At 42.1% G+C, this 26286-nt stretch overlaps 1 protein-coding gene across 1 annotated transcript in view; it reads right to left on the bottom strand.

Moving 5' to 3' along the window:
* Pex14 (peroxisomal biogenesis factor 14) overlaps positions 1 to 23539 on the bottom strand; it is a 138920-nt gene extending 115381 nt beyond the window's left edge. Inside the window, exons 1-2 of the mRNA XM_046424788.2 lie at positions 23430 to 23539; positions 4666 to 4713 (exon numbers count right to left, since the gene is read on the bottom strand). Of these exons, the coding sequence (XP_046280744.1) occupies positions 4666 to 4713; positions 23430 to 23465 (84 nt within the window). The 5' untranslated portion in view covers positions 23466 to 23539. The remainder of the gene's footprint in view (positions 1 to 4665; positions 4714 to 23429) is intronic.
* Between the last annotated feature and the right edge of the window lie 2747 nt (positions 23540 to 26286).

Raw genomic sequence — 26286 nt, forward strand, 5'->3', positions numbered from 1 at the left:
GGAAAAACCCAAGGCTACAGGAGGATCCTTTTGTACCCCAAGGGCAAAATTACTGAGATGGAGAAGTTTTGCAAAGCTCTGGATCTGCAACTGCACAGCATCTTTACATGTAAAAATTAAGAATAAAAACATTCCTAGTAAAGCTGACAACGTGGAAATTATCATTTTTTAAAAAATACATGGAATTGGATTTGGGATTATTTTGGAGGATCTGCAGGGACAAGATAGAAAACCAAAAAAAAAAAAAAAAAAAACCTATATCTATAAGTTAAAGGAAGAAAGGGTGGCAGAAGACTCATCCATTGGAAAGAACCCAATGTCAAAGAGCAAAAAGCTAAAATTCTAGTTGAGCCAAAACCACATGCACTGTGTAAAGTGGGTGAGCAACAGCATGGCCAAATGCCAAGAAGCCATGCTGAGACAAGTGAGCAGATGTGTAACAAAACCTTTGCTATTGCTTACTTTAAGTGACCAAAAATCATATAACCAAAAGAAAACCTCAAAAGGTATCCAAGCAAGACAGGAACCAAGTTGCCCCATTCAGACAACTGTCCATTTCATGTGTGTACCGGCTCCCCTCAACACACACACACACACACACACACATACACACACACACGATGGAAGCCAAGAAGGCAAGCAAGCACTCCAGCACTGAGCTATACCCCTAGCCCTTCACCCCACTCTTACAGACCTACCAGGCAGGGCTTCAACCTGCCAGGGCTGCATGGGAAACAGATATGTGAGCCTGAGGACAAGCACGTGTGCAAAAGGCTGTAGGAAAATCACAGATTTTCAACAGGTCTGGGAGAAACTGGAGGTCAGCCCTCTGGAGGGCTATCAAAATTCCTGTCCTAGGAGGCAAAGCTTATGAAAAGAGTATAAATTGAGAAAAGTAATTAATAATTTCTATCACTAACAATCAGAGAATTTCAAATCCAGTTTACTGAATTTATCAAGACCGGTCTATTCTGCACTCCCCAGCACTGAATGTATTATAAACCAACTATTATCCCACTAATATGGTCTGGGTGGTGTGGTTGGTTTTATTTGAGAGCAGGATGCAGGGGAGAACTGAAGGGACCAGAGAAGGGAACATGTAGGGTTACTACTCAACTAGAATCAAGGCCAGGGAATGGCTATAAACACAAATGTGTCATTTAGAGACTACACAATTATACTTCTCACCACTACATTACAAGACATTTTTTTATGATCCAGAGAGGACAGGAATGAAAATTAGGCCTTCCCACCTTAGCAAAGAAAGCAAAACAATAATGCAGATGCCAAGCTGGGAGTGTTCGCACACGCCTACAGTCCCCGCTGCTGGGGAGGTTGAGGCTGGAGGATAACTTAAGCCCAGGATTTCCAGACCAGACTGGGCAACACAGCAAAACCTCATCTAAAAAAAAAAAAAAGGGCTGGGATTGTGGCTCAGTGGTAGAGCACTTGCCTAGCACAGGCGGGACCGGGATTTGATCTTCAGCACCACATAAAAATAAAGGCATTGTGTTAAAAAAAAGCAGATGCCTCAAAATTTTTGTGGTGCTAGGGATGGAACCCAGGGCCTAGGGCCTCAGCCATGCTCGGCAAGCACATTACCACTGAGCTACACCGACAATCCTTCTTTTTTTGTTTTTCCTTGAGATTGAACCCAAGGACTTCATCCCCTGGGTGCTAAGCTACATCCTTTTTATTTTTTATTTTAAGACAGAGTCTCACTTAGTTGCTTAGAGCCTGCCTAAATTACTAAGGTTGATCTCGAATTTGCAATACTCCTGCCTCAGCCTCCCAAGAAAACAGGGATTACTGGCTTACACCACCACACACAACTCCCTCGCTTTTCTAATAAAGAGAAAAATTACTTCAAAGAGATCATCTAGTTCTGGAAAAAAAATAATAAAACAGGGTTATTTGCCTTCAGCATCTGATGCTTAATCCTTTTAATGTAGAGACCAGGCAGCTTCCATTAAGGAATTTTGTGAGAAAGGAGCAATCAGTTAAAAACAAAACAACTCAGCAGGATATTCCCCCAATACTGGAGTATGTATTCCTCAAGACCTTGCTTGAGTGTCACAAAAACCATCCCTAAATCCCCACCCACCACCCTCTTCCTTCTCCGAATAACTAGGATCCCGCTAAGATTCCCAGCCAGACAATTCTACCCAAATTATATACGATTTGTGCTGCTTGCTAAAATTATATACAGACTTGTGCTAATTGTTTCATGTGTACAAATGCCTTTTCTTCCCCAAATACAATATGTGAATTAAGAACAATGCTTACTTTTACTCTTCAACTGTCTGCTCTCTCATCCTCAAGGCGGAGGTGAGCCTAGCCCCAGGAGACAGTTACACAGTAGCCTGAGAAACCCCCCTCCCTGAGGAAGGGGTTGACCACTTAAGTTTCTTCAAACCACAGCCCTTTGCAGAGCTGTGGGCAAGGGCTGGCACCCCATACCGAGACTGGTATCTACCTAGCTGGCTGCCAGTCCACAGCAGCCACAGGCTCTCCTCCTACTTGCCCTGTGTCTCCAACCTGCCCCACAAGTCATCCCTCAGAGGGCTTGTCAGCCTGACACCCTTCCACTGCCATTCCCAAGAGAAAGAAGTTGTTCACACAAGACCATACAACTCGGCTGGTGCCCTCATTTAATCAGGCTGCTGCAAATGGTTAGCCGAAAGCAATAAGGGCATGACTGAGAGACTGTGGGGGTTTAATATAAAAAAATTAATAAAAAAGGGGGGGGAGGGTCTACCTTTTAATAGGGCCCTAATTACCCAACTCACAGGATCAGCCCAAATGAGATGGGAGTTTATTTCGGGTTTTTTTTTTTTAATTATTGTTTTTTTATATATATATAAATTGCTGCTATGTGTTTTCTTTCCTCTGAGCAATTATGCAGCAAGTACGTAAAGAGGAGAAAAAAATATTAATTAAATATAAGGTAATTGTAGAGTTGGCCTGGAGAGAATGAGTCTGAACTCTGGACGATCACAGGCTACTAGGGTTTGAAGACTGCTCAGGGCCTCCCAGAAAAGAAAGAAATAAAAATACAACCGACCAACAAGCAGATGCATAATACAGCAGGAAAAGAGCCATGTACAGAAATCTTAACAGAGCAAAGCCCTGCAGGGCTCCCATGCCCAGAGGTAAGTGAGGATGCCAACTACACAGGGTTTCCAAAGAGTTTGCCCAATCATGCCCCAAAAGATGGGCTGGCCACTCTTTTTTTTTTTTTGGTACCAGGGATTGAACTCAGGGGCACTTGACCACTGAGCCACATCCCCAGCCCTATTTTGTATTTTATTTAGAGACAGGGTCTCACTCAGTTGCTTAGCGCCTTGCTTTTGCTGAGGCTGGCTTTGAACTCGTGATTGCCTATCTCAGCCTCCCGAGCAGCTGGGATTATAGGTATGTGTCACCTCGCCCAGCTAAGGGTTGGCCACTCTTTTGATGATCAATAGTTACATCAATAGATCGAAAAGAGACTAAAGAGACAAAGATTGAAGAGGAGTACTGTGTTCAACCTGGACTTTAGTCTAAATCACAACTTCAGCCTGAGTGGTTCTGAGGCTAACCCCATGGGACACACTCAAGCTTCCCAGTTGAGAGGCTGGGAAAGCCTTCTCTGCCTCCCACCCCAAGGAATACTACCAAAGGGCAAAATGAGGCCACTGTGGGAGAGATGGAAGTGAGCCCATATTGGTAAGAGCAGGTGACACAAATGATAGTACTCCTCTGAAATAGTCCTATCAGCACTTGTACCATCTCAGCCTGTCTACAGCTCAGCCAGATCCATGTCACCCTCCACCTAAGAAGGCCTTCGAACACACTAGAATTTGGACCTGATCATACCAGCTAAGGACCTCATGTCATCTCCTCCAACAGCTGTCAGGAAGAGAGTGAAGAAAACAGGTGCAACTGCAGGCACTGCTGAAAAAAAGCCTGGGCAGTGCCCCCTCAGCTTGCTGTCACCACTAAGGGAGAAAAGGCTCCGAAAAACTGAACCTAACACTGGCTCTTCCCTAAAGTTTACCTGGTTTGTAAAGAACCAGTCCTACTACCCAGCCAACAGGATTTGCCGCAGGCCATAAAATGCCAAACAGAATGAAAATGGGGCAGGCAGGCAGGGATTCTGATTCGGAGCACCAAGCAAAAGTATTTGGCGAAGAAAATTATCTTTAGTACTTAGTAGCCCATTTCCCTATCAGCAGTCTATAAAGATAGTAGTGTTGGTAATGCCTGTCACAGCCCTATGGAAAAATCAGAATTCCCTCCCTTATCTGTTCCTTAAAGGCCACCCAAAGAAGCAGAGAATGGCTGTTTCATACAAACCAGGACAGACTGGCTGGGCCTAGCAACCTTGTTCCAACACTGCCTCCCAGGTTTCAGACATCTCACTGTCACACGCAAAGCGGTGCATAATCATTTAGGGTGGGTACTTTTAGTTCTGGAAAAGACCAGGCTTTAACAAGGAGAGATTTCACTAACCCCTACATGCTAGAACAGAAGACAGAGGTCAGAGGTCATGCACAGGAAGTCTCCATATAATATCTACTTTTGAAGGGACATTGCTGATGCAAACCATGGGATTGTAAGGTTTCTTTAAACTCACATGGTATTTTAATTACTAGAAAATGATACTATATCTTGGGTACTTACCAAAGGTTCTCGAGGCACCACATTTTCACTTCCTGGAGTCGAGCTTGGCTGCAAAGAGAAACACAAACAGAAAATAAGATCACAGTGCCACCCAATGGACAACAAAAAAACCAAAGATGTTCTATTCTCAAACAACACCCACAAATGCCCCTTTCTTATATTTCCCACTGGTTTCTCAAAAATTTACAGTGTTTTACGGTGAGCTGTCTGTAAGAAGTAGCCCACGAGTGTGAATTAGCCAAGAAACATAGACTACTGTTGGATTCACTGTCACAGCCCTCAAGAACAAGGCTTGATTTTATCTGGGAGAACTGAAGTCAGATGTTAAGAAGGAGGGGTTGGGGACCATCACAAAATCCATGGAAATAGCAAAGTCCAGAGAAAGGACCAAGGAGAGAGCCACACCTCTTTTTTGCTACCTCCTTGGCTCAAGGTGACTAGGAAGAGCCCAAAGCAAAATTGGAAAACCAGACACAGCCACAAGGGGGCACCATTTGCCCATACTCAGGATTTTCTTGAGGCATCTATCTGGAGCCAAGAACAAATATGTATTGCCTGTCAGGAAGAATACTACCCAAACAAAATAGTTAAGAAAGTCCCAGACTTAAGTGTTTTATGGAAATAAGCTAGTGACAGGCTAGCAAATAAACAGACCAACTTACAGGCAGACAGGCACCACTGGCCAACAGGCCTGGCCCCAAATGTTTCCTTCTGGGGACAACTACCTCACCCTCACAAGCAAAAACCTCAATCCTCAATTAAGCTGACCAAAATTTAGAGAAAAAAGAGACAGACAAATTTCTAAAGAAATTTACAAATTCCCACAAGAAAACAAGCAGTTTGAGTGAGTTATGATTAGTTTACTGTTTCTAATGTTAAAGTCAATTGCCATTTATCTGCAGATAATATCCAGACAAGTGCAGGCAATGTGCATTCCAGAAGCCAGTATCCAGCCTCCACTCTCCTCCCAGCCAGTTCAGACAGCCCGTGCCAGCCTCCTTGGAGACAGGGCCAAAGGTGAGTCTGGTTGCCACTTCACAGCTGGCCCATGGCTCAGTGGCAAGGCCTCTGAGGGATGAAAGACCCTATCCCTCCATGCAGAGTCTGGTCCCAGGACAAGGTCAACCAGCATGAAACTTAGTAGAAGTGGGTCAATCTAAAATCTGAACAAGCTTTCCCTGCCTTGCCCTCCCAGAACACTGGGCATCAATAAGCTCACTGGGAGATCTCTAGGCCTGATCCCTCTGAGCACCACATAACTCATAGCAGACTCACAACCCCCTCCCTCTACCACAGGAGTCCTATACCATTTCAGTGTTGCCTGTCTAGACAAAGGGCACAAGCTTCAACAAAATGCACACGTAAGAATCTGAAAGGACTCCTCGAGAGCTGCTCCTCCTCCTCTTTCACTTCCCAGAGCTAACCCATGATCACATTCTGTCAATATTCCTCCCCAAGTATCCATGGAATCAACCCCTCCACTTTTCTCCATCTCTACTACCACCCTGAGTTTAATCTCCAGCACTGCCAAAAAAAAAAAAAAAAGTCTACTACCATCACTTTGGTCTTGCCTAGACCACTGCAACAGCTTTCTAATTAGCTCACCCACATCCATGCTGGCTCTCTTCCAAAACATTTTCCATGATGCAAACAGACTATCATTTCCTGTGGTAATCAGGACGGGCTTAGGGGCACACACCTGCAGTCCCAGACATTTAAAAGTCTAAGGCAGGAGAATCACAAGTTCAAGGCAGTGTGGGCAACTTAGTTAGACCCTGTCGCAAAATAAAAAAATAAAAATGGTTGGGGATGTAGCTCAGAGGTATATCCTGGGCTTTACCCCTAGTATAGCAAAAATAAAAATAATCAGATCATCTCATACCTTATCCACCCCAGTAAGCAGTAACATCATATTCATACACACACACACACATATATACACACATATATGTGTGTGTATGTGTGTGTGTGTGTATATATTTTTTTTAAAGTTGTCAGTGGACCTTTATTTTATTTATATGTGGTGCTAAGAATCGAACCCAGGGCTTCACACGTGCTAGGCAAGTGCTGTACCACTGAACCACAACCCCAGCCCCAGCAGTAACATCTTTAATGGCTTTTTATGGCTAGAGAAGACAGAAAAAAACTCAATGTGGCCTTCAAGGCTTCACATCCACTGATGATATCTTGGGTCTCCAGTGATAACACATTCCCCAGCTCCGTCTATAACACATACTGGCCTCTGTCAAGGGGCCTTTGCATATGGTGCTCCTTTTCCTGCCACTTCAGCAACTAGCCAGCTGCAACTCCTCCTGAGGAAAACAGTCTTTCTCTGACATCCACGATCAGGTGGAAGCTCCCTATTACACACCCACAAGACACCATATCCCTCTCCTTCAAGAAATGAGCAGAGGTTGCTGGGAGAGGTGGTGCATACTCAGGAGGCTAATGCAAGAGGATCACCAGTTCAAAGCCAGCCTGTGCAACTTAGTGAAGCCCTAAGCAATTTAGCAAGACCCTGTCTCAAAATAAAATTTAAAAAGGCTGAAGATGTAGCTCAGTGGTTATGTGCCTCTGGGTCTCATCCCTGGTACAAAAAAAAAAAAAAAAATGAGCAGAGGGCTAGGAGTGTGGCTCAGCCCCATGCTTAGCATGCTCAAAGCCCCGAGTCTAATCCCCAGCACCAAAAGGGAAAAAGAAAAAAAAAAAAAACTGAGCAAAACTGCAATTTTATATTTGTGTGATCATGTGAATGATGTGTCTCCCTCATCAGTAAAAATCTCCACATGGGCAGAAACTGTGTGCTTATCACTGTATCCCTGGGGCCTAGAAGAGTGCCAGGCACAGATTAGGCCTTCAACAGATAGTGGTTTAGGGTTGGGGATGTAGCTCAGTGATAGAACACTTTCCTAGCATGTGTGAGGTTCTGAGTTCCACACCCATAACACAAAAAAAAAAGAAAAAAGAAAAAAAAAACAAGAACAGATATTTGTCAAGTAAATGAATAAGCCACAAAGAATAGAACAATGGTTCTAACTCATTAATACATAATGTGTTATATATTAAAGTTCATTATCTTCCTAAAGGCTTCCTTCAATCCATCTGGCAGATACTAAGTGCTAGCATTTATTTATTAGCGCTTTCTTTACTTAATTCTCACAATATTTGCACAAAAGTATTGCTAATAAGGAAACTGAGGAAAGGAAGGTCAAATAACTTGCCTATGACAACTAGTCCTACAGGGATTTGAACACTTCTACTTAATAAAAACAATCAAATTTTGTTTACATCACACATCACTATAACTCACTGTCACTAAGGAACTTTCCTTAAAAGCAGTTCCTCTTGGGTGGGGGGTGTAGTTCAGTGGTAGAGTACTTGCCTAACAATCACAAAGCTCTGGATTTCATCCCATCAGCACAAACAACAACAACAACAAAAAAAAAATAGTTCACCTCTTCAGTAGTTAATATTTGCCAGAGGAAAAAACTTCAAACAATATACAGTGACAACTAACTTCTACCCTTTAGCACCTTTTTTCAACTATAAGCCATGTAAATGTATTGTTTAAAAACCAAAATTTACGGGCTGGGGTTGTGGCTCAGCGGTAGAATGCTCGCTTAGCATGTGCTGGGTCCTGGGTTCAATCCTCAGCATCACATAGAAATGGATAGATAAAAGTATTTATCCAACTATAACTAAAAAAATAAATAAATATTTTTTAAAAATTTAGGGCTGGAGTTGTGGCTCAGTGGTAGAGTGCTTGCCTAGCATGTGTGAGGCACTGGGTTTGACTATCAGCACTGCATATAAATAAGTGAATAAAATAAAGATCCATCAACATCTAAAACAAATAATTTAAAAAATTAAACATTGAGAATAAAAAAGAAAGCTTCCTTCTCATTCCAACCCTACAGAACCACCACTGACATAGGTTCCTTATCAACTGAGCTATATCCCAGCCCTTATCAATTCTTCCAAGGACACACAAAGCAGGAGATCCCCACCAAGGAACTTCACCCAGTAACACCCTCCAAAGTCCTCCAGTCTTGGCTTTCCTATCTTCTGGACACACAAAGCCAGCCCTCTAAGCTCAATGTTAGGGTTGCTAAGAGGAGACAGCATTTCCCCAAACTGCATTCCAACCCACGTGTTGTCCCAGACCAATTAAACAACATCAGTGAACTAAGAGGGCTTTGCACCAATCTGGGAATTGCCCAACACCAATTACATTCTAGATGATTCTCAAGCTCATGATGAAATTTCTGCTGTCCAAAAAGTACTAGCACCCATTTCCTGTCTAGTGTTCATTAGAAAACAGTTTCTTGATGACTAAATCCAAAATAGCCTCCATCCTTACTTCCCTGGGAATACCTTTGGATAGTCTTTGTTAAATAACTAGTTTGCCATCTTTCTCTCCCACTAGATTTTAAGCTTCTTGCAGACAGACATTTTACTATCTTATTAAAGTATCTTCAGCAGCCAGAATATCACTGGTACTCAATAAATATGGACATCATTAAAATTTCTTATTTAAACAATCAAAACAAAGGAATCAGTTGACATATATATGCCCAACAAAAGCAAGTACAGGACCAGGGCAGGGTCTTTCCCTGGAACCTAACATAAATGTGGCCTACTCTTAATATAATGTTATGGACAGATAATTCTCTACTGGGCAGTATCACTCTCATGGGTCATTTGGAAATACATGGAGGTGTTTCTGGCTGTTGCCATAACTCCGGAGGGTCCCAGTGGCATTTAGAGGAAAGAGGGCTAAATGCACCCAAAGATGACCTGTTCCATCTTAAACACAAAGAGGACTCTCTCCAAGGAGACTCCTGACCAGTCTGCTTTCTCATACAGAAGGACAGGCTCCCATCACAAACATATAACTCCAGGCACTTCTTGAAAAAGTGAGTAGCTGACTGCCTGTATGGGGGTGCAAGCCCAAGCTCAGCTGGCCTGCTAGTCTGACCAGTCCAGCCTTATGAACGCCCAACACATTTTCAAACACCTACCCCTATATCTGCCCCTTTTAGTGGTCATGTCCATTATCTGGCTTGAGATGGATCCCTACAAATTAAATCCCTGCTTGACCCTGGATATATGACTACAGAGTAGTCAGTCCATGACTTTTTTTTTTTTAAATATTTATTTATTTTTTTTTTTAGTTTTCGGTGGACACAACATCTTTGTTTGTATGTGGTGCTGAGGATCGAACCCGGGCCGCACGCATGCCAGGCGAGCGCGCTACCGCTTGAGCCACATCCCCAGCCCAGTCCATGACTTTAAAAAAAAAAAAAAAGTAAGTTTTTTTATAAGCCACCAGCTGAGATCTATAGCAAAAATATAAGAAAGAAGCTCCAAAGTCATCTACTTCTGGATCTTTAGAGGCCAGGATGAAGACAGCAGGAAAAGAAGAAAGCAAAAGATTAAGAATGCTTTAAAACACAAAAAGTCAGACAAATAAAAACAGACCACAGAAGCAGACAGAGAAATGTTTTTATTGTAACAGAGACAAAGGTGCCCTCACTCCTGCGGCAGAAGCATTGATCCTACATCCACTAAGTGACTGCCACTCTGGTTATGTCCTGGAAGAATAAGATACAACCCACAAATATTCTTTAAGAGGCAGAGGTAGAGTGGAAGGAAAGCGCATGAGTTTTGGCATGAATAACTGAGTGACTTGGGTATGCTACTGAACTTCTCTGAGCTTCAGTTTCCTTGTCTACAGGACTAATGGAAATAATACTACCACCTCACATTGGAGTTGGATGAGATAGTAAAAATTATATCACGTCACTCTTCTGCTTGAAATCAACTGAGGAGTAACATACCTCCCACAGTAAGCAGTGAGAAAACTAAGCAAACAACTGAAACCACTGTTTGTAGATATTGGACAATGGGCAGCACAGGACTGTGATCCTGTGAGCACAGGATCAGAACAGAACAGAACAAATGATCTGGGCCCGAAAATCTCTCTGGCTTTCAGCCAGGAGGCACATTTCAGACCAAGAATCGTGGGAGTTCTCTGAAGACTATGGCAGTCTCAGTGAGTAAAGAGGTCAGAGATTTCACTGAGTTCAGGGAGGAAAGACAGTTGAGAACTGCAGAACACAGTTCCAGAGAGGAAACGGCTATGAGGAAAGAGAGCTCCAGAAGTCTGCAAGGAGTTCCCTTGAGGCTCTGTTGAATATTAAAACTTGCATATGAATAGGGTGAAACTTCATAAGGGTAAAAAAATGAGTGATAAGGAAGTTGTGAGCTCAACAGCTCTCAGAACTCCCACAGGACTCAGTAATCCCAAGCACCAACAGAGGAGTATCCTCCCTGCTCATTCAGGGCATTCAGTTAGAGACCTAAAAGGTAAAGACCCTTGGTAGCAGGGTCAGATTATCCCAGCAGCAAAAGTTATCCGAAACCCACCCAAACAAAGCTTAAAACAGGACTTGAAAGAATCACAAATAGGCTGAGCATAGTAGCCAAAGCCTGTAATCCAAGACCTAGGAGGCTGAAGCAGGAAGGACACAAGTTCAAACCCAACCTCAGCAACTTAGCAAAGCCCCAAGAAACTCAGCAAGACCGCTAAGGGCTTGGAATGTGGCTGAGTGGTTAAAAAACCTCTGGGTTCAATCCCTAGTATCAATTAATCAATCAGTAATTACAAATAACTACCCACCAAACAAAGCCCAACCTTGTTTCAAGACCACAAAATCCAAACTCTCAATGTGAAATTTACACACAAAATCTAGCATTCAACCAAAATTCTCAACATGTGTCAAGAAACAGGAAAATGTGGCCAATAATAATAAGAAAAAACAAATTATATAACTAGCAGACAAAGAACACTAAGACAGATACACTGCATCCAAATACTTAAAGGAAAACATGATCATTGTAGGAGAAAAATATAAGATAATAAATAAATATAAGAAATAAAAGATTATAAATAAAAAGAAATTATAACCAGGTGTGGTGGCCATATGCCTATAACTCCAGCAACTCAGGAGGCTGAAGCAGAAGGATCACTAGTTCAAGGCTAGCCTCAGTAACTTAGCAAAGCCCTAAGCAACTTAAAGAGACCCAAGCAGTGGTGCATGCCTATAATCCCAGCAGCTGGGGAGGCTAAGGCAGGAGGATTGCAAGTTCAAAGCCAGCCTCAGCAAAAGCAAGGCACTAAGCAACTCAGTGAGACCCTGTCTCTAAATAAGATACAAAATAGAGATGGCCATGATGGCACAGGTGGCCTGTGTGCATTCCTGGGTGCCCAGGACCCCCACATACACACCCTATCCCAGCCACAGTGGTCTTCTGTGGCTCTTTTTCAGTACCTGGTACACAGCCCCTGCCAGTGACATCCAGGTGACCATATCTGACCCCTACCATGTAGTGATACTGTTCCAAACTGTGATCCTGTACCTATCAGATGACCACAACCCTCACAGTGCCCACTGTAATCTAGAAGTACAAGTCTTTCTTCCAGGACAACATTTGCTGATACCTTCTCCCAGTCAGTGTGGACAACCAGATTAATGCCCAGCTTGCAGCAAGCAATCCCAGCTGCAACCTCTATGTGGAGTGTCAGGACAGCGTGTGAAGTCAGCATTGTGGCCACCAAGTAGGATAACACTGTGACCCTGGGAGACTACTACCAGGGCCAGAGATCACCATCCACAGTAAGTATGTGGGGCCAGGTGGCCTGGGAGGTTGGCTTGGGTGGGTGGTAGGGCAAGCTTCCTGATGCACAGCCTGGAGTCCTTATCTGGAAGCTCTTGAGCATCAATACCTGAAAGAACCCACAAAAGGAGAATCCTTCCATCCATCTATTCCTTTATCTATACAACACAGATTTATTGAGTATCTGCTATATATGTTCTAAGCTCTGAGAACACAGCAGTAAACAAAACCATTCAATCACTTCAAAAAAAAAAACAAAAACAAAAAATAGGGCCGGGGATGTGACTCAGTGGCCAAGTGCCCCTGAGTTCAATCCCTAGTACCCAAAAATAAAATAAATTTTTTTTTAATGAAAAAGGCTGGGATTTGGCTCAGTAGTAAAGCACCCCTGGGTTAAACCCCCAGTACCAAAAAAAGGGAAAAAAAAGAAAATAGAGGGCCTAGGATTGTGGCTCAGCAGTAGCGCACTTGCCTGGCATGTGTGAGGTACTGGGTTCGATACTCAGCACCGCATATAAATAAATAAATAAATATATAAATAAATAAACTAAAAAAAAAAATTAAAGAAAATACAACTTCTAGCATGAAACATACATCTAGAATAAAAACTTTACTGAATGAGAATAATAGCAGATTACTGCAGAAGAAAAGGTAAATGCACATGAAGACATAGAAAGAGAAGCTAACCAAAATGAAGAACAGGAAAAAAATCAGAAGCTGGGCCCGTGGTAGCTCACATCTGTAATCCCAACTACTTGGGAGGCTGAGGCAAAAGAATCACAAGTTCTAGGCTAATCCCAGCAATTTGGCAAGCCCCTCTCTAAATATAAAAAGTAAAAAGGGCTGGAGATGTAGCTCAGTGGTAGAGTGCTTGCCTAACATACACACACACACACACACACACACAAACACACACACACTATACCCTGTGTTCAATCCCAGATAGTTCAAAAAAAGAAAAGAAAAAGAAGAAAGTCAGAGCCTCTATGGTCCATCAGGCACTATAATATATATTTAATTAGAAGCCCAGAAATTAGGAGTAGGCAGAGTAAATGCAAAATCGCACTAAGGCAGCCAGGTGTAGTGGCACACACCTGTAATCTCAGCAACTCCAGAGGCTGAGGCTTAACACAATTTTGAAAAAGAATAGCTGGAAGACTTCACACTAACTGGTTTCAAAATTTATTAAAAAGCTACAGCAATCAAGACAGTATATTAGTTGCATTATGACATATAAACTGACAGAACAGAGTTGAGAAATTAATCTATGCATATTATGATTATTTGATTAACAATGGTGGCAAGACAATTCAATGGAGAAAGGGCAATCTTTTATAAAAATGGTATTAGAATAACTGATACCCATGTGGGAGAAAACATTAACCTCAGCACAACAAGCACATGAAAAGATGTTCAACCACTATTAATTAACACAGATATACAAATTAAAACCACAATGAAATACCACTCACTAGAATGGCTAAAATATCAAACCAACAGATAATACCAAGTGTTGGTGTGCATGCAGTCCACCTAGAACTCTCAAACTGCTGGTAGGAATGCAAAACAGTACAACTTCGCAAAACACTTAAGAATCTTATAAAGCTAAACACTTACTGTATGACCCAGCAACTCCACTCACAGGTATTTAACAAGAAAAAATGAAAATATATTCTTATAAACACTTAAATATAAAGATTCATAGTAGCCCCAAATCAGCACCAAAGCTGTGGGGAACAAACTCTAAAGCGCTCCCCCATCCCTATCTCCTAGTATTTATACCCTCTTGCCTTTCCTTCCCTGTGGCGTAGGCATCTGGCCAACAACACAAAACAAAGTGACAGGATGTATGTAATTACATTAAGTAGGTATGATACATGATTATAATGTTCATTTTGCTAAGAGATTCTCTCCCTTGCTAGCTTTGAGGAGATACGTGGTCATGCTGGGAATACCCATGTGGGGGAAAACTAAAAAAAAAAAACAAAAAGGACGGCCAGGCACAGTGGCACATTCCTGTAATCCCAGCAGTTTAGAAGGCTGAGGCAGAAGGATCATGAGTTCAAAGCCAGTTTCAGCAAATTAGCGAGGCCATAAGCAACTCACCAAGACCCTGTCTCTAAATAAAATATATAAAAGGGCTGGGGGATAAAGCTCAGTGGTTAAGCACCCCTGGATTCAATTTCCAGTACCAAAACAAAAAGGGGGGTGGGTGACGGCCTACAGCTAGCTGCCTCTCAGTAACAAACTGAGGTTTCCAATCTATAATCCATAAGTAACTGAATTCCAAGAATGCAATTAGGAAGCTGATCATTCCTCCAGCAGAGCTCTGAATGAGACCACAGCACCAACAGACCCTTTACTGCAACCTGGTGAGACTTAGCTAAACTTATCCTGACTACTGATCCTAAGAGATAACAAACTGGAGTTGTTTTTAAGCTGATAAATTTGTGGCAATACTGTTATACAGCAATAGAAAGCTAACAATTCAAACATCCATCAACTGGTGAACAGATGAACAAATTGGGGTATATCCATACACTGGAGTACTACCCAGTAATAAAGAAGCAATGAATTCCTGACATGCATAACAACATGGATCAATTTCGAGACATAGAGAATACTTACATTATTAATTCATTCATATAAAACTCTAGGAAAGACAACCATAATCTACATTAATAGAAAGTAATTCACAGCTGGATGGCTAGGGATGAAGCTCAGTGGTAGAGCAGGTGGTAGCATTTACAAGGCTCTGGGTTCAATCCCCAGCACCACCAAAAGAACAAAGAAAAGTGGAGGGAGCTGGACAAGGGCACCTGTAATCCCAGCTACTTAGAGGCTGAGGCAGAAGGACCACAAGTTCAAGGCCAGCCTGGGCAACTTAGCAAGACCCTATCTCAAAATAAAAGAAAAAGGGCTACAGGGTGTAGCTCAGTGGTAGAACACTTGCCTAACATATGCAGGGCTCTAGATTTGAGCCCCTAAATCAGAAAAAAAAGAAAGACGTTTATATTTCCTGGTCCCAGGGGCAGGAACTCACTGGAAAGGAACATAAGGGAACACTTAGGGATACAGGAATTGTTTTTTTGTTTTGTTTGTTTTTGTTTCTGTTTTTTTAATTATTTTTTTATTAGTTACATATGACAGTATAATGATCTTGACATTTCATACATTTGAATCAAATGGGGTATCCATTTCTCATTTTTCTGATTGTACAGGTTGCAGAATCACATTGGTCATACAGTTACGTATATACACACAGCAATAATAAAGTCTATTTTATTCTGCTGCCCTTCTTATCCCCCCTTCCCCTCCCCTCCCCTGTTTTTGTTGTTTTGTGGTGCTGGGGATTGAACCCAGGGCCTTATACAAGTGAGGCAAGCACTCTACCAACTGAGCTAACATTACCAGCCCATAGGAATTGTTTTGACATTCATTGTGGTGGGGTTACACAGGTACAACATCATTTGTCAAAACTCACTGAACTGACTACAACACACCTATTAGAATCCCACAGTAAAGTTTAGGCCACAAGGATTTTGTCACTCAATAATAAACTTAAGTTATTAAAAACATCAGCAGGGCTGGGGATGTGGCTCAAGCGGTAGCGCGCTTGCCTGGCATGCGTGCGGCCCGGGTTCGATCCTCAGCACCACATACAAACAAAGATGTTGTGTCTGCCTAAAACTAAAAAAATAAATATTAAAATTTAAAAAATAAAAAAAATAAAAATATCAGCAAAATTGGAAGGAAAGTGACTAGTTCGGAAAATTACCTTTGCAATGGAGAAATGTGATAGTCACCACTTTAACCAAATGATAAAATTTATCCCCAACAATGGGACAAACTGCTGTCATATGCCTTCAGATGCAATTCACTGAGACGGATACAATGTCATTGATACAATTTTTTTTATTTTATATTTTTAATTGTAGATGGACAGCATGCCTTTATTTGATTTGCTTATTTTTTATGCAGTGCTAAAGATCGAACCCAGTGCCTCACATGTGCTAGGCAAGTGCTCTGCCACTGAGCCACATCCCCAGCCCCTCATTTACATAATATTCTTATAAATAACTATTAACCTGGGTCTACATATGAGTAAACAAATCAGAAAACTCCAGATAGTGGAATGCTCTATAAAACAATGGCCTAGACTCTCCAATCAATGTCATAAAAAAAAAAAAAAGACTCATGAACTGCCCAGAAGTGCATACATATCTTCACAAAAGGAGATGCACAAATATTTTTACAAGCTGGGTACAGTGGCACATACTTATAATCCCAGCAACTTAGAAGGCTGAAGCAAGAGAACAGCAAGCTCAAGGTCAAGCTCCACAACTCAGCAAGACCCTATCTCAAAATAAAAATTTTAGAAGCTGGGGTTGTGGCTCAGTGGTAGAGCAGATGTCTAACACGGGCGAGGCCCTGGGATCGATCCTCAGCACCACATAAAAATAAATAATAATTTCAAAAAGGGGCTGGGATGTAGCTCAGTGGTAATAAGCCCTTAGGGTTCAATCCCCAATATCATGAAATAAATAAATAATAAAAATAAAATGGGGGGAGCTGGGAATATAGCTCAGTTGGTAAAGTGCTTGTCTTGCATGCACAAGGCCCTGGGTTCAATCTCCAGCACCACAAAAAAATAAAATAAAATGGGGGCTGGGGCTGGGGCTCAGCAGTAGTACCCTTGCTTAGCTTGTGTGAGGCACTGGGTTCGATTCTCAGCACCACATATAAATCAATAAAATAAAGGTCTAAAGGTCTACCAACAACTAAAAAAATATTAAAAAAAAAAAAAAAAGGCCTGGGAGCTCAGTTGCAGAATATCCCTAGATTAAATCCCCATTGCCACAAAGAAAAAAAGGCTTGATGGGCGGGGGGGGGGGCGACTTACACTACTGCAATCTATAAGTGCCTGTAATTGGGAAGCTGAAGCAAGAGCACTAAGGCCAGCCTGGGCAATTAATGAAACTCTATCTAAAATTCAAAAGGACTGGGAATGTCTCTCAATGGTAAAGCACCCCCTGGGTTCAATCCCTAGTACCACCACAAAAAAAAAAAAAAAAAAGTCAAACACATAAAAGTTCAAAACGGACAAAATTAAATTGTGGTAATCTAAGTCAAGATAGAAGCAACCTTTGGAGACTGGGATAGTGAAGGAAGAGATAACGGAGGTACTTCTGAGGTCCTGGTTACGTTTCTTTTTTTTTTTTTTTTTGATTTATTATTGTTACTATCATTTATTACATTTTATAGTCATTAATCATAATTGTAAATATATAATTTTTGTTAACCAAACAACACTCTTCAAATAACATTTTTTTTGTTTTAATTAGTTATACATGACAGTACAATGATCTTGACATATCATACATTTGAATCAGATGGGATATGATTTCTCATTTTTCTGAGTGTACAGGTTGCAGAATCACATTGGTCATGCAGTCATGTATATACATACAATAATAATAAAGTCTATAAGTCTATTTTATTCTGTCCTTCCTTCCCCTCTCCTCCCCTCCCATCACTTCTCTCTACCCAAACTAATGTGACACACTTCTTTTTTTTTTTTAAACGTTTGATTTCTTACTGTACTAAGAATGGAACCCAGGGGTCTCGATCATGCTAGATAAGTGTTCTGCCATTGAGCTACACTCCCAGCCTGACATATCAGTTATCCAAGTATACTGACTTGGTGAAGTCACCAACCTGTACACATATTTTTAATACTTTAAGATATGTAAAACATTAGTTGAAAGTTTACCTTTTTTTTTTTTCCTTTTTCTTTTATCCAGGGAACCATTCTAGATTAAAGTGAACAAAAAAACTAAACAGGGCTGGGGTTGTAGCTCAGTGGTCGAACGCTTGCCTAGCACCCGCGAGGCACTGGATTTGTTCCCCAGTGTCACATTAGGGGAGAAAAAAAAAACTAAATGAACAAAATAGAGGCTAAAAAAGGAAGAAACTAAAGAGACAAATCAATGTTTCCTGACTGGATCCTAGCTTTTTTATCTGGGCAAATTAAACATATTAATTGACCATGAATATATTAAATAATACTTTTTATCAATACTAAATTTCTTATGTGATGATGGTATGGTGGTTATGCAGAGGAATAACCTTACCCTTATGAAAGACAAATATTTCTAGTATAAAATATCTTGAGCTAGGGTTGTAGTTCAGTGGTAGAGTGCTTGCCTAGAACAGGTGAGGCCCCGGGTTTGCTCCTCAGAAACACATATAAATAAATAAATATCTTAATGTCTGTAACTTACTACAAATCCTTCATATATTTATATACGTGGAAGAGGGAAGGAGGGAGAGAAACAAATTCAGCAAAATGTGAAGCATATCTTGGTTAAGTTTTTATGTGAGTTTTACAAGAGTTCCCTGTATAATTCTTTCAACTTTTTTTGGAAAATGTTCAAATAAAAAGTTTAAGGGGGGGCTGAGATTGTGGCTCAGTGGTAGAGTGCTCGCCTAGCATGCATGAGGCCCTGGATTCAAACCTCAGCACTACATAAATGTAAAATAAATATATTGTGTCCACCTAAAACTAAAAAATAAATATATATTTAAAAAAGAGAAATACTTTAAAAAAAAAAGTTTTCAATTTCTTTAAAAAAAAAAAAAAAAAAAGCTTAAGGGGAAAATACCGTGTCTGAATTACTGCAACTCAAGAGTTAAACAGACTTCCAAAACTATACATAGAGGCTTAGAGAAGGAAACTAAGACTCACTGAGCACTTGCTATGCACCAGGCGCTCTTTATACCTATGATTTTGGTCAACCCTCATAGCAACTCTTCAGGTAATATTATTGCTAATTACTATTGCTCTCATTTTAATTTATGCTCAGAAAGGTAGAGTACCCTACTTGGGAGGTTGAAGCAGGAAGATAGCAAGTTTGAGGCCAGCCTAGACACCATAGCAAGACGCCAACCTCGAAAATAAATAAAATTAGAAAGATGGCATGCCAGCCAGGCATGATGGCACACACCTATAATCCCAAGAGTTTGGGGGCTGAGGCAGGAGAATTTCAAATTTCAGGCCAGCCAGGGTAACTTAGAAGGGTAACTGTCTCAAAAATAAAATAAAGGAGCCAGGCGCAGTGGCACACACCTGTAATCCCAGCGGCTCAGGAGGCTGAGGCAGGAAGATCGAAAGTTCAAAGTCAGCCTCAGCAAAAAGTGAGGCATGAAGCAACTCAGTGAGACCCTGTCTCTAAATAAAATATAAAATACGACTGGAGATGTGACTCAGTGGTCGAGTATCCCCGAGTTAAATCCCTTGTACCAAAATGATTAATTAATCAATTAAATTTAACTAAAAGGCTTTGGGAGTGGCTCAGTGACAGAGCACTTGCCTAGCATGCCAGAGGCCCTGGGTTCAATCCCCAGTATTGGAGGGATGGAGGGTTTTACAAATGAATAGATGAGAAAGTGTCAAGTTCAATGGTGGAGTATTAGTATGTCAAATAAAATTTGGCAGGGCAGAAAGCCACAATCTGCCATTCCTTCACTAGGCTCTTCCCCCTTTCCCTGCGACTATGTCCTCTCAATCTGAAACTTAATATGTTAGGTGAACCACAACAGATCTGAAATCTGTCTGTAATAATCCTCAATACTCAATGAATCTCTCGGGCTGGGGATGTGGCTCAAGTGGTAGCGCACTCGCCTGGCATGTGTGCGGCCCGGGTTCGATCCTCAGCACCACATACAAACAAAGATGTTGTCTCTGCCAAAAACTAAAATGTAAATAAAATATTTAAAAAAAAAAAAAAATACTCAATGAATCTTAAGTAACCAGATTGAATGATGCCTCTATTCTTCACAAAAGATAGTGTACAGCAATATGATAACCTTTCCCCTGCCTCTGGGGCACAACATGTACAGACTAGAAGGGACTTTGATAAGAGATTAGCCATGCAAAACAGAGTAATGTGAGGAAAACAGAAAAAGGATATGAGGCAATAAATAAAATTCCAACAAATTGTCTTAAGGATAGACTAAAAAGATTAGACTTTACCATTATAAAAAAAAGCAAATATGTCTCTCAAATCTAAAGATCATCAAGGACAGCTAACATAAAGACCATGATAGAGGGCATTCTTCTGAAATTTCAAGGAAAGTACTTCAGAACAACAACAACAAAAAAGAACAACTTCACAGAATAGCAGTCAACATGAGAAATCAGACCTCAGAAGGTGTAGTAGTGGGGTTTGAGGAAAGTTTTCATTTTCTTTTTAATGTTTTTTTTTTAATGTTTTTATTTTTTAGTTTTCGGCGGACACAACATCTTTGTTTGTATGTGGTGCTGAGGATCGAACCCAGGCCGCACACATGCCAGGCAAGCGCGCTACCGCTTGAGCCACATCCCCAGCCCCGTTTTTCATCTTCTTTAGAGTGAAAATCCAGAACATATTAAATGTTCTGGATAAAAACATACAACACATTGTATCCGGTATTGTTCTAAGCACAATAAATAAACTCAATCCTACAGCGATTCTATAGGATAGGCATTAGTATTATTTCTATTTTACAAACGAAGAAATCAAGGCCAGAAAAGTAACCTATCCAAGACACATAGCTGGTACAAATGGGGCTAGGACTCTAAGCCAGAGGGGCTGGCTTTAAAACATATGCTTATAACAATTACTTTTTGCTACTTCTCAAGGGAAGAGCAGGCTTTCCACCCATCATCTTTTGAAACCAGAAGTTGATCCCACAAGGCCAACTAACAAACTTTCTACCAGACGGAGAACACTGGCTCAGCCCCACAGGTCTAACCCTATGCAATTCTTCTCACATACAAACCAGGTTTGGGGGAGTTATCCAAACAGTCCTTTCAATCCTGTTCCGTTCAGACTAGAGAAATGGGAAATCAGATTGTTAGGGACTTGAAAATGAAAGGACAGACAGGTGCTAAAGAGAACTGGCTCACTTAAAAAAGTATGCATTTGCAGCTTATTGTTAGACAGTGATAATCTGGCAAGAAGAGTTCAAGTTTTTCCTTAGGCTACCAGCATACTCTGATGCGATCCCCTCTCTATCAGCTTTGAAAAGGAGGGCAAAGGAGAAGCAGGGCTGAAAACCAAACAAGTGCTGGCCAAGCCCCCTAAAAGAGCCTTACCTAGAGATCCTTTTCCACAAATACAGAGAGAGAGGGCAATTTCCAGAACCAAAGTAACCTTCAAGTAACTTTATATCCAAGTGGCAAGTTTTTAGTGCTCTTCACAATACTGGCAAATGTCCTAGAGTAATCAGACTGAGAGCACCCCTTCAATGCCTATGGGCATTCCTAACACATAAGAGTTCAGAAAAACCCAGATTCTGAGGAGCTTGGGCATTTCAGCAAACTAAGTAGGGTAGACAAGAAAGGATGACTGCTCTTCTCAGACATTTTCCAAAGTCCGAACCTCTGACAGTAAGAAGCCAGAACCAGCTGTCTCCCATGTTTTAACAATCCAGAATCTTCTTCCTGAATCACTCACACTAACAAAGGCTGATCTGGGGAACATGTTCAGGTATTCCAATTCCCTCAAGTGTAATTCTTCCAACAGGTTTATTGTGGAGAAAGAAACATTAAGTGGTGGTCATTTGGCCGGGAAGAAAGTTAAATGCTAGTAAACTGCTAAAAACTTTTCCCCTCCTGGGGACTGAATCCACCGTCAAGGAGCAGGCTAGGCAAGCAATCTACCACTAGGCTACATTCTCAGTCTTTATTATTTTATTTTGAGAAAAGGTCTGGCTAAGTTGCTCAGGCTGTCCTCAAACTTGCCATCCTTCTGCCTCAGCCCTGCAGTAACTGGGATTACAAGCGTACACTACCCTGCCCCACTTGGTGAAAACCTTTAAAGGTGTTTCAACGAGGTGAAAAGGTCCAAGGGTGAAACCATTTTTTCTTTCGAGGTCTAGTCCTAACTAAATTTAAAACATGAATGGGCTAATAAAAGATATCACACATATCTAGAGTCAAATCAAGACTCAAATAGGCACAGGATTTTGAGCATATTACAACTTATACGAAATGGGGGTTAGCAAATAGCCTGTACTTCCTAAAGGTTGTAGTGAGCACTGAATGAGAAAATAAGCGCAATTTGCCTTAGCAATGACAGCACACACGCAGTCAACATACGCTCTCTCTTTATATATATTAGTTGTAGTTGGCCACAACACCTTTATTTTATTTATTTTTATGTAGTGCTGAGGATCGAGCCCAGGGCTTCACACGTGCGAGGCGAGTGAGTTACCGCTGAGCCCCAACCCCAGCCCCGTTTGCGCTTGCTTAGCCCCTCTCTCTTCACCTCACCCCACCTTGGGGACTATTAACCCCTTGGGAGACCTTGTCACCGCTCCCCGACGGAAGTCGTCCCAGCGTCAACACTGGATCTCGTGGTCCCCTTACTGGACTGGGATTGGGCTAAACCTGTGGGTGAAGAGCTAGAGAGGTACGCCGGCCAAGAAGCCACCGCCAAGGCAGCGAGGACGCAGACTCGACCCAATGCGTGGTGGCGCGCGCGGATTACAGAGCGTCCCCATCCTACCCACGCACTGCGAGGGTCCCAGCCTATTTCGGACCCTCCCACTCGGCGAGGGGAGCGCAAAGGACACCGCAGGCAGGGAGGCCGGGGGAGGCCACTCCCGCAAGCGGAGGCGGAGGCCACGGAGGTGGGAACCCGGAGGACGCCAGGGGCCCCCCCCCGGGGGGGGGGGCAGCCGGCACGGGCGCGCCTCGCTAGAGGGGCCCTCGCCGCTCCAGGCCGGGAACCTCGCGAGGGTCTCCTCGCTCTCCGCACCAGACTGAAGTGGGTCCCCAGGGGCGGGAAGGCGAGGTGTGGGGCCCGGCGGGCCCGGCCGAGCCCCCCGAGGCCGGCTCGCAAAGGTGGTCAAAGAGGGGTCACCGGGGGAGGGGCCGCGCGGGGAGGTCCCGGAGAGGGGCGGGGCCCGCGAGGGGGCGAGAGGCCGGGGCCGCGGCTCAGGAGACTCGGGGTTCCCCCGGCTCCCGGCCGTGCGCCTAGCGCTCCTTCGGCCGGGGTCCCCGCCGCCGTGGCGGGGCAGTCCCACTCCCCTCTTACCTGGCTCGGCTGCTCTGCCTGCTCCGAGGACGCCATCTTTGTAAGGCCTGACTAATCTATCGCCGCTGGGCGAGGTTTCTCCCAAACGCCCTCGCTCGCAAGCTCCGGCCCAGACTAAAGTAGCAGTAACTGAGCCTGTCGATGGGGGCGGGCTCGGGGCAGAGGGCGGAGCCGGCGTGCGACACCTCGCGCAGTTCCAAGGAGCTCTGTTTACAGGCCTGATTCTTTTTTCGTTGTTGCATGTGCATCATTATTTCTTGAATCAAATCTCTGCCGTCACCAATAAGCATTTAGTAAATGAATGAATGTGAAGAAACTTGTAAATTATTTTTTAACAACTCAGTACAGTACTATTCATTGTCTATTATTTGTCAGGAACTTTGGCAAGAGCTGGAAATTAAAGGATCCAAGATCCAGGTGCCTGGGCTGGGGATGTGGCTCAAGCAGTAGTTCACTCGCCTGGCATGCGTGCGGCCCGGGTTCGATCCTCAGCACCACATACAAAGATGTTGTGTCCGCCGATAACTAAAAAAAAATAAATATTAAAAAAAAATCTCTAAACTGTTTAAAAAAAAAAAAAAAGATCCAGGTCCCAAGCCCGGGACAAACATAACACGCACACAATTACAGCATTGTTGGAGATAGAATTTTGAAAAGGTTTTTTTTTTTTAATATCTATTTTCCAGTCGTAGTTGGATACAATAGCTTTATTTTATTTATTTATTTTTATGTGGTGCTGTGGGTGGAACTCATGTCCTTGCATGTGCTAAGCGAGCGCTCTACCGCTGAGCCACAACCCCAGCCCAAAGAACTTTGATAACTCTATGCAGTTCTATTGCCAGAACACAAAAGAGGATGCTTCATGGGGAGGTGTCTCTGAACTATCATTACTTTATAATGGTTGAGATTTTTAAGCTAAAGATGAAATTATATGAACAAGGATGCATATGTTACCATCATTATTCAACTCCTATCATAACTGTGTTTTGACCAAATTGTAGTTCTCAAATGGGCTACACTAACAATTCCTCTTTACCAAATATCTGATATGCACACCCATGTTTTCAAAAACAAAATATGAAAGAGACTGGCCCTAAATGAATATGGGCAATTATTTCTACTTCACATAAAATATCACCCTCTAAGCAAGGATATTTGGGGACTGTTTAAATTACTATCTATTTATTTATTTATTTTGAACTAGGGATTGAACCTGGGGGTGCTTTATACCTGCACTACATCACTAGTCTTTTTTTTTTTAATGACACAGGGTCTTGCCAAATTGATGAAGGTCTCACTAAGTTGCTGAGGCTGGCCTAGAATGTGTGATCATCCTGCATAGCTGGGATTACAGTTGTGCACCACTGCTCCCAGCTAAATATTAGTTTTTCTGGAAGAAAATTGCAAACTTCTGGAAGCATACTATTAGAACAAACACACCTATATTCCCAGCTACTTTGGAGGTTGAAGCAGGAGGATCTCTTGGGTCCAGGAGCAACATAGTGAGATCTCCATTTCAAAAAAAAAAAAAGCTGGTGGTGATACCATATGCCCTTAATCCCAGCAACTCAGAAAGCTAAGGCAGGAGAGCAACTCAGGCCTACTTGGGCAACTTAATGAGATCCTGTCTTAAAAAGTAAAAAGAGCATGGAGTGTAGCTCAGTAGAAAAAAGTGCCCCTGGGTGGATTCAAACTAAAAAGCTTCTCAGCAAAAGAAACAATCAGTGAGGTGAATAGAGAGCCTACTAATTGGGAACAAATTCTTATCACATGCACACCAGATACAGCACTAATCTCTGAGTTCTTTGTATATTCTTGACATTAGAATATATAAAGAACTCAAAAAATATTAACACCAAAAAAAAACCCAAATAAACTAAACAATAAATGGGCCAAGGACCTGATCAGACACTTCTCAGAAGAAGATATACAATCAACAATTATATGAAAAAAATGTTCATTATCTCCAGCAATTAGAGAAATGAAAATCAAAACTACTCTAAGATTTCATCTCCCTCCTGTCAGAATGGCAGCTATTAAGAATACAAACATCAGTAAGTGTTGGTGAGGATGTGGGGGAAAAGGCACACTCATACATTGCTGGTGGAACTGCAAATTGGTGCAGCCAATATGGAAAGCAGTGTGGAGATTCCTTGGAAAACTGGGAATAGAACCACCATTTGACCCAGCTATCCCACTCCTTGGTCTATACCCAAAGGACTTAAAAAGAGCATACTACAGGGAGACAGCCACAACAATGTTTACAGCAGCACAATTCACAATAGCTAAACTGTAGAACCAACCTAGATGCCCTTCGGTAGATGAATGGATGATAGAAACTGTGATATATAAACACAATAGAATATTACTCAACATTAAAAGAGAATGAAATCATGGTAAATGGATGGAGCTGGAGAAGATAATGCTAAGTGAATTTAGCCAATTCCAAAAAACCAAATGCTGAAAGATTTCTCTGATTTAAGGATGCTGATTCATAATATCATAATATGCTGAGGGGGATTAAATGAACTCTAGATAGGGCAAAGAGGAATAGGAGAGGGAGGGGAAGGGAGGGGGCATGGGGGGGAAAGACATGGAATGAGATGGTAATCATTACCCTGTGTACATGTATGAAGACACGAAGGATGTGACTCTACTTTGTGTACAACCAGAGATATGAAAAATTGTGCTCTATATGTGTAATATGAATAGTAATGCATTCTGTTGTCATACATAACAAATTAAACATTTTTAAAAAGTTCTCCTCAGTTCAATTCCCAGTACAAAAAAAAGAAGAACAACAACAACAAGAAGGAGGAGTTGTTGTCAGGAACATCTGAGCAATTTCAAACAGTGC

Source organism: Marmota monax, unplaced genomic scaffold (genome assembly GCF_021218885.2).
Source record: "Marmota monax isolate L192 unplaced genomic scaffold, Marmota_monax_Labrador192_F-V1.1 WCK01_AAM20220418_F8-fsc00080, whole genome shotgun sequence".
In the NCBI taxonomy this organism is placed as follows: domain Eukaryota; kingdom Metazoa; phylum Chordata; class Mammalia; order Rodentia; family Sciuridae; genus Marmota; species Marmota monax.